The sequence below is a fragment of the Nilaparvata lugens genome, chromosome 2, assembly GCF_014356525.2.
Source record: "Nilaparvata lugens isolate BPH chromosome 2, ASM1435652v1, whole genome shotgun sequence".
Classification (NCBI taxonomy): Eukaryota; Metazoa; Arthropoda; class Insecta; order Hemiptera; family Delphacidae; genus Nilaparvata; species Nilaparvata lugens.
Genome location: NC_052505.1, coordinates 36,880,042 through 36,893,080, shown reverse-complemented (window position 1 = coordinate 36,893,080; position 13,039 = coordinate 36,880,042). Strand labels below are relative to the sequence as shown.

General features: G+C 31.4%; 1 protein-coding gene across 4 annotated transcripts; it reads right to left on the bottom strand.

Annotated features, from left to right (window-relative positions):
* Positions 1–1,213: 1,213 nt before the first annotated feature.
* Positions 1,214–12,691, bottom strand: LOC111049261 (spindle pole body component 110). 4 transcript variants are annotated; one of them, XM_039421125.1, is made up of 10 exons: positions 12,598–12,691; positions 11,838–12,030; positions 11,135–11,215; positions 10,447–10,556; positions 7,981–8,203; positions 6,066–6,188; positions 5,102–5,221; positions 3,871–3,978; positions 2,691–2,843; positions 1,214–1,318 (listed from the first exon to the last, which is right to left on the bottom strand). In XM_039421125.1, exons 2-10 carry the CDS (start codon positions 11,898–11,900, stop codon positions 1,253–1,255), a joined length of 1,047 nt encoding a protein of 348 aa, XP_039277059.1. In that variant the 5' UTR covers positions 11,901–12,030; positions 12,598–12,691; the 3' UTR covers positions 1,214–1,252. The 4 variants fall into 4 exon arrangements, with proteins under 4 accessions (XP_039277059.1, XP_022190985.2, XP_039277058.1 ...); XM_022335293.2 differs by lacking the exon at positions 12,598–12,691 and adding an exon at positions 12,259–12,309; XM_039421124.1 differs by lacking the exon at positions 12,598–12,691 and having other exon boundaries at positions 11,838–12,252.
* Positions 12,692–13,039: the final 348 nt, after the last annotated feature.

The window sequence follows — 13,039 nt, the reverse complement described above, 5'->3', positions numbered from 1 at the left end:
TTTTGTTTCAAAAGATAAGTGGGTAGTGAAAGCATGAAAGTTTCTCAGAAATCCTTGAATTTGAAACACCTGAGAGGCCAAAATACGATCTTCCGTCTAATTTTGACAACTGGAAAAATAATTTCAATTATTTCTGAAAAAATGTCACGCTTTCACCACCTACTTATCTTGTCTAAAATTTTATGTTTTCTGCTGGAAATGTCTTGACATTGACGAACTTAGTCATTTATTAAAAAATAAGATGCATAAAAATGATCCATATACCAATAAAAAGGAGACATTCTCCCCGTTAATTTGATTTAAAATTCTTTTGCATTACGACGCCCTATGATTCTGAGAGAAGTGGTATTCAAAAGAAAAACAAATTTTCGCGTGTTTCCAATTTTATCAAAAAAGTTGAATTTCCTTCTAATCCTTCAACCCTGTAACTTTTTTAGCACTACCAGCATATCGGAGATATTTTAAATCCAATTAGAATTTTTCTGACATTAAATTGGAAATTTGAGAAAGTTGCAATCTTACACGATTTGGCAACCTTGTAATTTCTTCGGATGGAGAGCCAAGTCTTAACTTATTTTGCAGACTATAATTTTTCACGCATTTGGGAGTACAGGGCTAAACTGCTGATTTACGAAACCTTTTCGAACAATGTCTCCAAATCAAACTCATACAACATTTGTTGGACAATATTTATCTTTGATGTGCTCATGTCAAACCTGTCATGAGCAATGCATAATGTATAGGCATTATCAGTCATGTTTGAATTTTAATAGACATTGAAGTTTCCCAAATGTTTCATCAATAATACCTATTATTAATACCATGATACGAATGATTGTGTATCAATAATTACGTTCCTGTCATTATACACTTACATACCGGTTGTTAAATAATAAAAAAATTGTGGAATTTAGCTGAAGGATACCGTACTCCAGGTGCTAGCACGGCTTCTACAAATTTCTCTCCTCTCAACGATAAAGCTTTGTGATTGAAAAATATAATCTTAATCCTTATTTGCTGGAAAATAGAAACTCTAATAATGAAATATTCTGTGTTATGTGACTCAAAAGTTGATCACTTCATTACTAGATGATTATTCTCTTGAAAAATGATCAATATGAAGGTGATTTCTACACGTTTCAAATTTCATTCAAGTACTACCTGGTAAAATTTCATCAACTTTGCTGACTGGTAAGACTGAATTAAAAGTAAAAAAAGAGTGGATTTTTTTAATTTTATTGAGACTTTATATTTAACTGCTTCCATCACATATTATTTTAGGAGTCTCAGTCGGTTCCTCGTCCAGTTCACTGAGTGCCTGTAATTAAAATATGATATTGAATTATTCTTGTAATCATAGCTCTAATAAGACTATCCTTAATATTGAGACTCATTAAATGGAGACGCTTACCTCCAGTGTAATTCTTAACAAAATCGAAGTTCTCTATTGCAAATTAATGACTATTGTTTGAAAAATAGTACTTTTTGGCGTGGTAAAATGGAATGGAATGCATTCCACTCCTGATGAGGAGATTCGTCTTGTAATATTGGTATTGTAAGCTTCAATTACATAATATTATTTAGGTATTATATCAGGTGGTTTTCTCAACTACATGACGAATTGAAGCATTCGTTGAAACTATCTTCTCACAATAAACATTACCAAAATTTAGGAAAGATTCATCCGTATACGTTATTCAAATAGAAGAGAAGGTAAATATTAGCGTTTCATGAAGAAGAATTCTTGAAATATATATTTTTAAAATCTTGTTCAATGCCGAAATGTTTTTGGTGAAAGGTAGTTCAAGCTTCTTCAATCATATTTTAGGCATTTGCATAATTTTCTCGGTGGGTAAAAAATGAATTCCGCTCGACAAGTAGAAGTTAGAATTCCAACAGGATCACTCGTAGTCCATATCTCATCAAGCACAGTATTACGTTAGGACACCAGTGATGTCCATGTGTCCAAAGCAAGCTTGGACATCAGTTACACAACCATATGGTTTCCCAGCGGTGTCCGGGCTGGCGACCCGAGTGAGACACCAAACTAACAAAAAACGGGTGTTTCTAGTGTGATGAACACAATAAGAACTAATGCATCAATAATGTCCTTAGGCTGCGTACAGTTATACGCGCCTCCAACCCGCTCCGCCCTCGTTCCGCCATCGCTCCGCCCCCGCTCTTCACTCGCACCGATCATGAACGTTACGGGAGATGTTAGCTCTTCTCGCGTTCCACTCTTGCTCTCCGGTCGATCATCAATCGCTCTGTTCGAGTGACGTTCGGTTGCGGAGCAGAGCGAAAGTCTGTACGCTCCTTAAGATAATACGGGTCTTTATGCATGTGAATCTAGCATACACATGTCGTTCCAAAGCAAAATGAACTATCATAAATATAAAACTACACAGATTTTAAATAACGGTGTGCTCTTTTCACTGAAACTCAGCTATAGTATCACAATAAAAATAATCAAAGGTTCTTATGAGACAAACTTCACTCAACGATTCTCTTAATCCATTTTAAGCTTCGCTTAATTCGATGCTTTTTTTTAATTACTACCCAAAGTGAAAACGTTTATTTATTTGTTGAAATTATCTTATTTGAACAATATGCACTTATTTTATATTAGAATAAATTAATTACTAAGATAAATAAAGTACTTTAAACAAAAATTAATTATTATAATTTACCGCTTTCTTCCTATTCTCAAGTTCACTGTAATGATTCGCCCATTTCATGGTATTTTTTACATCTTTCATCAATTTCTCTTCAAGACTGTTGACAGAAGTTTGGAATTGTTCATCCTTGTAATTCACTTTGAGAAGAGACTCAGTTTTAAATTTCTGTGAAGATACAATTTCTATTTTTATTAATTGAACTTGTAAATGAAATTCCTGTGATCATTGAAATTGCAATCAGTTTTCAATATTTCAACTCATTCAATTTTTTTTAATGTATAACTTATACATGCTTATTCAAATTAGAATTTTTATGAGGAATGCGAATTTATGCGATTTAATTGAAGTAGCCTTCATCAATGATATTTAAATTTATAAAATTAATTCTAGAATGCTCCAATCTTCTCGTTTCATGATATTAATCTAAGAGTAAGATCAAGAAATAGAAAAATCGATTTATAGTTCAGTAGATTCCAATGATCATCAATACGATAGATTTTAAATAATTTCGAATCCTAAAATAATACACAGCTTGAAATAATAAATTGTCTATTCTATTTTGTCTAGATTTTTGACTGATGTCCCATACTCAAGTAGTGCAGATTATGCTGTATTTTAATAGGCCTTAATAACTGTGCCTTTCCACTTTTCCATTATCATCTTTTATTCCTTATACATGGTGTGACAGAACCGATTAAGCAGTTTGATTCGATTGTCACATGAACTATTATAGAGTTGATAATTTTTTGTGGTCAAGTTTTTTCATTATTCAACCACATTCGAGTAGGCAAAATGATTTTGGTTATCATCGTAGTTTTGCCGTTCGCCGTTTTTACGAAAACCAGATAAATCTGTGATCGCTACGAAACAAACTCTTCGACTACAGTTCAACATTTTCCACTGTCTTCATTTCTATCCTGAGTCACGTTTTATAGGTCCTTAAAACTGCTTCATTGGTTCTGTTGCCCTCTGTAAAATTTATTTTTCGTGAATAAACCAATATAATATGAAAATAGATTGATTTTCATTTTTTAAAGAGTGATTCTTGAGATACTGCACATGGATCGGTTAGGAAAGAAACCTACTTTCCTTTCTGTAGATTTTTTAGCATAAAATTGCATTGTAATCGATAGCTATTCATTCTGTGACAACAGTTCCTCTGTTTACAATAGGATTTGCAAAATTAAATTACCTCCATACTTGCAGCCTTAGTATCGGATCTTAATTTGCTTTCGTATTGGTGTACTATTTTGTCATTCATATGAGCTAATTTATTAGCTTCCGCTTTGTAAAACGCCATCTGTAACAATAGGTGTTTCTCAAAAATAACAGGAATTATGGCTGTGCAAATGCTAAAAATAAAATTTCTACCGGTGATATTTTTCAAAGTTTTTCGATTTGTATAAATTATCAAGCTATCAAAATGAAAAAGTATTCTCAGGAAAACATTTTTTCTTCTATCATTATACTTTTTGAGATATGAGCGCCTAAAGTTTAAATTTTTGGGACAGAACATTTCAAATTCGGTAAGAGATAAATTCATGAGATTTAGAGGATAAATTCTTCATGGTATTGTTGATTGAATAAACTAAACATTTTTGAAAATATCAGTTTTTGAGAAAGTTATTCAATTTACCAAAAATAACTCAACTGAAAGCTATTTTTTGTCACAGCCATTTTTAGTAAAATTGCATAACTTTCTTTAAAATTGACATTTTCAGAAAATTTTTGTTTCATTCTTTCAACAATACCATGAAGAATCTATCCTTTCAAATCTCATGGATTCATTTCTTACCGAATTTGAAATGTTCTGTCCCAAAAATTTAAACTTTAGGCGCTCATATCACAAAAAGTAATTATCGGAAAAAAATGTTCTCCTGAGAAAACTTTTCCATTTTGATAGCTTGATAATATACAAATCGAAAAACTTTGAAAAATATCACCAGTAGAATGTTTATTTTTAGTCTTTGCACAGCCTTAACGAATAGCTAGCTCATCTAAATCCTACTTCGTGAATATCCATATTACAAGCCGAATCAAACATAATTATTATCTCTAAAAACTGTCATAATTCGACTACTCATTCTTCACTTTGATTTGAGTGAACTATTAATTTTTAGTTTTAAAGTTTTCAATCATCAGGTTATGTATTCTTATCTAGGGAGGTGGCTATTTCATCAGTAAAAATATCTTATGGTGAAACCGTGAAACATCCTCACCACCTTGAATCCACTTATAAATTTTCACACAAACTCTGTATATAAGAATTAGTGTACTGCGCATTAATGACAGAAATCTATAAAAAATAATTATGTTGATCTATAATGAATAATGTGTTTATCACTACTGAAGAAATACGACAATTTAAGATATAAATAATTTGAGATATCAAGTGAAGAAATATATTCATCTTAATAATTAACCTTGGCATTCATTTGCAGTTCATATTCTCTTCTCTCTTTCTCTATATCCTTCTGGATGTTGGTTACTTGTGCTGCCAGTTGCAAACCTTGTTCATGCAATTTCTTTCCCAGCTTTGCTATCTGGAATCATTTTTTAAATGTTTACTAATTTATTCAATTTTAATTTGAAATGTAAGAAAATGCTGAAGCAATATTTTTCTGTATCAATTAAAGTTGAATTTTGCGCAGACTAAGATTACCGTATCCTCCTTGAAAAAAAATTATTCGTTTTTCGGTTTCACTGATTGAGAGTTTGTAATATATCTTAGTTTAAAACTGGAATCTAATAGAATTGCCAATAACACTTTAAAATACTCTATATTTTCTGAGCCACGAACTTTAATGGGATTTTCTTCATTATTCCTCATTAATTGTATCTGAAATTTCAACAGACCTTGAATAATTCGAGACCTTATTGTTTATTCTATCATATTCTTTTGAAATAAAGTTTCTTGATCTATTACGAGGTGTGACACTAACAATGTTTTCTTGAAATACCAACTTGCAAACCTAATTTCTATAAAGAATGAAAGCTTCAGATAAATCTAAAGCTAAAGTTTGAAGCTATAGCTTAGAGCTTTAGCTACAGAGAATGAAACTCGGCTTTACTGTCGAATGAAATAATATAGGCCTTTGGAATTCTTTCTCATTCCTACGAAAAAAGTGAGCCAGTAGAGTTTTTTCTTGTACCCTACATTTTCAATATATTTGAAGGTAAAGTTCACCTCATCAAATGACAGTATAAACATACAATTATTGCATTGTTTACTTATTATTTTGATCGAAAACCATTCAGAATTGTTAAAACTTGACCCAACATATTCAAATAATCTAATTTAGCTTAATCTGTTCTTAGTAAAATCAATCAATCAGTAGAATTTCATATAAATTCAATTTAAATAAATGTTGGGAAATTATTACTCACCTCTTTTTCTCTCCTTATGATGTCATCATTTGTAGCTTTCAATTTTTGTGCGAAATCTTCACACTCCTTGTTCATTAAATTCTTAATGTCTTCCTCTTCTCTTTGTTCGCTTTCTTCTACTTCCTTGAAAAATCATGAATAAATAGTCTAACTTGAGAGTGCGCAGTCGGAAATATTGAATTGATGTCCCATAAGATCCATACAAAAACAGAAAAATCATGCATTTTTTTTGAACACATCACGTCTATTATTGTAATTCATCGTATATCGGACCATCTTGAAAAAATCATTGGATGAATTTTTCAATGTATCAGAATAATGGCTTTCTAAAAGTTCAAATATTCCTTCCAAAAATATTTTTTTTAAACTCTTAAAACTTGAAGTAACTTATCGTAACTTGTTTTATTTTCGCTTCAATTATTGAATCATTCGTAAAATGAAAATTCCACAATATACTACAAAGTAGTTGAAGAATTGAATGCTCTTTCCAAAGACATAGCAGAACATGAAGTCCATGAATATAAGAACGCTAAATGTGTTCCAGAAGATTACATTGATCTTATGGGACAAAATTCAATATGACCAACTGCTACCGGACACTCAATAATTAGTACAACTGATCAGCAATTGGCTCAAGGAAATTTAAATTCCACGTCGTATATTAACATAATTTTCCATTTATTATAGGTATCTATAGGAAAGGTTCTTCTTTTTCAAGTACCATGTTCTAGAATTATTATTAACATTTATAAATGAGTGATTTTCAGATAGAAAAATCGTGGTTTCAACATGTTTCCTCCTTATAATGATTAATCTATTACTTTTTCTCAAGTTGAAAAAGTTGAGGAGCTGTACAATCAATGCCATTTACATGTCATATTCAGTGATAGCAGACTGAAGTTGTGATACCTACTGTTCATATTATACCGCTATACTGAGGTCCACGTTATAATGGCAGTGTTTGATTAGCAATGGTATTGCTATTCTTGTCTTCCATTCAACAAAGTGGATAGAGCTATCACTTTCTCGCTTTGCTTTGTTGCCAGATCGTCTTTTAACAATGTATAATTAATAATTAAAATCTTGATTATTTTAATTTATTATGAATTTATTGAATAAAATAATTTATTGCTTGATAAAATATAATTGATTATTTTAAACGAGAATGAACAATTAATATTATATCAATAAACCTGTATCAGCTACCGTCTATAGACACTACCTCTCCGTAAACAAAGCCGTAGTGCATTTGTGTGACGTCAGCACATGTAGGACTTCTACACCAATAAAAATTCGTTAATATCAGCTGATCTATATCAGCTATTGTTTTTATTGGTGTAGGAGCCCTACCTGTGCTGACGTCACACGAACGCACTATGGCTTTGTTTACGGAGGTGGTGCTATAGAGGGCATTGACAAAACAGAGGTTCAGAAACGTTTTTCTCCTATCTTTCTCCACTGCCATTATAACGTGGACCTCAGTATAGAGAGGAGAACCCATTAATACAATACTTGATTAGTTTTAAATTGAGAATATTCATGTTGTACTCATCAGTACTGCCTGCTTTTGAAATAGTAGACTGGATAATAGTGTCTATCTTTGAAACATTTGAAGAAGAAAACTCAAATTAATCTAAAATGAGGTGAGTGAACTCTAGTATTTTGAATATTATAGAACTCCTATCACTCTAAAATATACAGAAATTCCATCAACACACTAATTTTAATTTAAAAAAATAATACGTTCAAAGCAGCCATACATTAAGAATTGAAAACAGTTTGGTTTTGAGTCCCCCTACACAATAATTTCAATACAAGGACGCAGTCCCCCCCTCCCATGTGAGCAAGGTACATCTATTTGTATATGAATAAATCGTATATGTATAAATAAATATAATTAAATGAATCAATATACCCGACATTTCGTACTCCATACTGAATCAAACTGTTTTCTAGCCTCGGCTGTTCTGTTCTCTTGATACTGTTTAATTTGTATTATGACATTTTCTAGCATTCGTTGTCTCTTTTCTGCAATCTCCAGTCGCTTGTCCAAACTTATCAAAGCATCCTGAGTTTTCTCAGCTAGATCAAACGCTTCTTGCTCCAGTGATTCTTTACTCCGTTCAGACAATTTCACTCTGCAATAGAAACAAGAATTTTTCATTTATTTTGAACAGTTTTTATTATTTTTTAAAAATAAGTTCAGCTTATTTACATGATCAAGTTGTGAATTTTAAATACATATAAGTATTTTTTGTATCATCACAATCCAATTATATACATTGATTATTAATTAAGGATTAGTGAATGATGTATAAATAGATAGAGACATTGTTGAAAAATGATAATGAAGCTCTTTCGCCTTTTTAAATGACAATAACGCATATTATACCGTAGATTTGTGCTACAATGCTTTTGAAATAAGGCAGTTGGATGCACCTGTAATGAACGAACTTTGAGACTATCAGTTTACCTGGTTTATCGTTGATAAGATAAAAATACATGTTTGGAAAGAAGTGAGTAATTAAACAAAATCTAATCGAATCATTAACCAGAAAAATGTAAGTGTGACACCATAAATGGAATATTAATGTTTGTTCATTAATTTCATTGTACTACTACTCAACTAGTACCTACACTACCAACATCGTCATTCCGCTCTACTACCTCTGAAGGAGGCCACTGATGATGAACTATATCATAATACTCCAATATCTGTTTAACTCGAATGCTGGATTCTCACATATCAGTACGGTATACCATTTGTGTCCGATTAAGTGAAAATATTATTCACATGAGTTCTAATTTGACTCAGGCCAGCTAGGCGGGTATGAATATTTTCACTGAACCAGGCATATATACTCTTATACTGATGTGTAGAAATCTACCTTCAATCATTGAAATGTGAGTATATGTAATAATTTTTACTTATAACATCGATTCTACTTTTCATTTTCTGGCACTATAATATACAGGTACAAGACAAGTGAAGCTTCTACTTCGAAAGTTCATGAAAATCTGTGATCCTTTCAATTTGGAGCATAATGTAACAAGCAAAGCAAAATAATAGCATAGAGAAAAGGATAAGCGTAAGATTGTCCTATTTGTTTGTCTCTGATATACTCACTGAAAAATTATTATTCTTTTAGCTGTTACTTAGAATTTCCAACCAATTTTTACTTTCCTTGCCCTATTACCATAGGTAAGGAAAGTATTGCTTTCCGAAAAAAATAAAGGTACCCCAATTTCTAAAATTCTATACGTTTCAAGGTCCCCTGAGTCCAAAAAACTGGGTTTTGGTTATTGGTCTGTATGTGTGTGTGTATGAGTGTATGTGCGTCTGTGTACACGATATCTCATCTCCCAGTTCACGGAATGACTTGAAATTTGGAACTTAAGGTCCTTTCACTATAAGGATCCGACACGAACAATTTCGATCAAATGCAATTCAATATGGCGGCTAAAATGGCGAAAATGTTGTCAAAAACAGGGTTTTTCGTGATCTTCTCGGAAACGGCTCCAACGATTTTGTTCAAATTCATACCTAAAATAGTCATCGATAAGCTCCATCAACTGCCACGAGTCCCATATCTGTAAAAATTTCAGGAGCTCCGCCCCATCAATGCAGATAGATTCCCAACTATCAGGCTTCAGATACAATTGAAACAAAAAAAATCAAGTGGAGTAGATTGAGCATGAAAATCTCTACAATTAATGTTCAGTAACATTTTCACCTAAAATTGAAAATAAGCTTTAAATTCGAAAAAAATGTGACTATTCAATTGCAAATTATTGTTGATTCTATTAAATCATTCACTATGAAGAGATAGCAGACCTCATGTGTGTCTCCAGCGTTATTGCCCTGTCACCAGCTGGCTCAAATCTTTGAAAAGTAGACTTGAGATGCGCGGGAACACTAGCGTCAGGTGATTAATTTTCATAACGGCAATGAAAGTTGTGTGATTGCGCCACACCAGATTTTTTTAATTTATTTTCTATTCGAGTACACTGAATGGTCAATGATCATAGTATGATAATACATGCTATACCAAATAAACACATGAAAAAATATTTCAATAATACAATTATTGTTGTATTTTTATAACTATAAAGTCAAAAAACACCCACATTCTTTTGGTGTGGCGACGACCGTTTCGTGCTGGTGTTACACATTTTCAAGCCAAAATATTCAACACCAGCACGAGACGGTCGTCGCCACACCAAAGAATGTGAGTGTTTTTCAATTTAAAGCTATATAACAATAATATTAGTGAAAACAAGATGGATAACTAACAATGGACAATTATTGTACTTTGAACAAATTCCATGCTAACAATGAGTAGGCCATCATTAAAAATATTGTTATTTGATGAAATCTCACTCTTTTCGCAATTCTTCCAGTTCCTGTTCAATGCCTATTTTCTGTTGCGTTTCAGTCTGTATTTCTGCTACTATATTCTGCAATTCATCACTGAGATCTGCTTGATCACTCTGATAAATAAAAATAATTTCAAAATAGGAATAAGAAATTAGCATTATTCAACATTATTGCTAAGCATTACTGTACATAATTTATTATAATATTCTCTTCTACTTGTAAAAGTAAAAAAATGATAATAATCTCCTGTGCTTATTAAATAATAAGAGAATCTATACATTCAGTGCTTAATACTACCGGTACGCATATTCAAGTGTGGGTACTTTGACTCGATTTTGCAAATATATTTTAAAAAAATGGCTTTTTAATAACAAAACTGATTATTTTCTTAATGTAAGAAAATTTTCATTTTCACGGTAATTTAATTCATGTCATTTTTAATTTGCCTTTAATGAGTCGAGAAATTACCATGTGACTCCACTGATTGAAAATCCAGTCAAAATAATAATTTCAAAAAACTATTCTATTCACATACAAATTATTATTGCATGTGTATTTAACATTCAAATTGTATCATAATATTATATTAAATTGGTCATTAGAAAGAACGAAATTTTACATAATATATACTGTAATTTATTTTTAATAGTGTTGAGGCTACTCAATACAGTTTTGCTATCTATTTACTCACCTTTAACTTTTCCTTTCGCTTTTCAAGTGTAACCACTTCTTGAATATCATTAAAATTTTCAGCTTCTGAATAAGTTTTGGTCTGAAAACATAGAAAATTACTGGTATATATGAAAATAGCTATTTTAATTATAACTTACATAAGAAGCCAATGTATTGCTGAAATTGCATCTCTTTAAAATTTATTAGATTCTTGAATAGAGTTGATAAAAATGATGAAACAGCTTAATATTTCTTAGTTAATATTTTCAATGAACCCATTCATTTCATTTTTGTCCGATTTATTAATATCTTTAAATGTCAATTTCTTTTAAACGGTTTGACATATTATCATCAATATCTAATATTACAATACGATCACTTCCCCATCTAAAAAATGAATTTGGATTCAAAATGGCGGTATCAATATGGCGGACCAAAATTTTGTAGCTAAAGAAAAGTAAGTTGTATTTTTCAATCTAATACAATCCTCAATGAAATTCGCGATATCAAAATAATCCTTGTAAATGAAATGTTCAACTGTTTTTACAATTTTTACAAATTCTATATGAATGATAACAGTTATTAAAGCAAAATTTTATAGATTTTGCAGAATCGATGTCATTTTCTATCTATTATTTTATTAATTTGACTAATTTAATTCTTATGTTGTTTAATTCCAAATCAAAGGATTTGAGTTAAAAATTTTAATTGTATGGTAATACCTTTTCAATATTTTGTAATCTCTTGTTTGTTAGTATGTTTTTGCTTTTTGATTTTCTTTTCATTGTCCAAATAATGAACTTGCAATAGTGCTTGATGGCTCAGGTATTTATATCAACTTCTTGATTTGAATTCATCATGGCACAGGAATCTTATTACCTACAGTTATTTTAGTGACGCGTTTTGTCTGTATACCTGAAAAAATAGTATTCAAAAGTTGATAAAAAGCCAAGAAAACATTATTGTTTCAAAATCTTTAAACTTTTCATTCATTACAAAAGTATTATATTGGTAGGCCTACTTCAAAATAATTCAGTATATATGAACCCTGAAACTTTCTTAGATAATCAGAATTAATTGAGATAACCTTCTATCTTATTTCTATAATCTATAAGCATAAAAAACTCTACACAAACTTCTCACATGATGTTCAAACCTGTAGCTCCGGCTGTTAAATTGAATCAATAGAAGAATTTGAGAAAATGTTCATTTAGAGTTTTGGAAGGTTGTAGCTAATAAAATATACGTTTCAGAGAAAACCTTCAGATGTAAAGAATTGTAGAGCAGGGTTTTCCAAATATTTTCGTTCAAAAAAGCCATAATATCTTAAACGGTTAGCAAAATACAAGCAATCAATGTTACAAAACCCTGAAAATTTTGGGAGACTATATAATTTTTGAGTTACAGTATGCCTGTGATTTCAACTTATCCTCATTATGCTAGTCCTAATGAAGAAGTTAAGACATCTTTTGCGGCTGTTACCCGAAAATGACCATGGAAGCACTTCTACGCCCAGACTACTTCAAATTAACTGAGACAGCAAACGTCTCATTCCTCTGTAGTCCCAGTCTGTTTTGTGCATATAGCCCCGAAGTTGCACGCAGCACGCCGTCAAACTGGACTGCATTCCTTAAGCCTTGTACACACGTCCGTACAGATTCGCGCAAACAATCGTATGTACATATGCCTCAACATTCACTGTACGTCCTTGTGGACGCGATCCACGTATGCCTCGGCATTCAAAAAGATTACATGACATAAGATTGACAATTCAAACTTTATAAAATTGTTAAAACATTATCTTGTTAATATACTGAATCTAATTCAACTAGTTATCTAAACAATAATGATATCATCATGAGGGAAGCAATAACTCCACAAGAACGATTGGCTCTAACTTTGAGATTCTTGGCATTAGGCGATT

Bases quoted from the DNA above. Each gene is read 5' to 3' on its own strand.
- LOC111049261 (XM_039421125.1), bottom strand. From the start codon at position 11,900: ATGAAAAGAAAATCAAAAAGCAAAAACATACTAACAAACAAGAGATTA. The intron at 6,189-7,980 runs GTATATTGATTC...TGATTTTTCAAG, and splicing joins TATGGAGTACGAAATGTCGG to GAAGTAGAAGAAAGCGAACA. The intron at 1,319-2,690 runs GTAAATTATAAT...TTTTAATTACAG, and splicing joins TTGAGAATAGGAAGAAAGCG to GCACTCAGTGAACTGGACGA.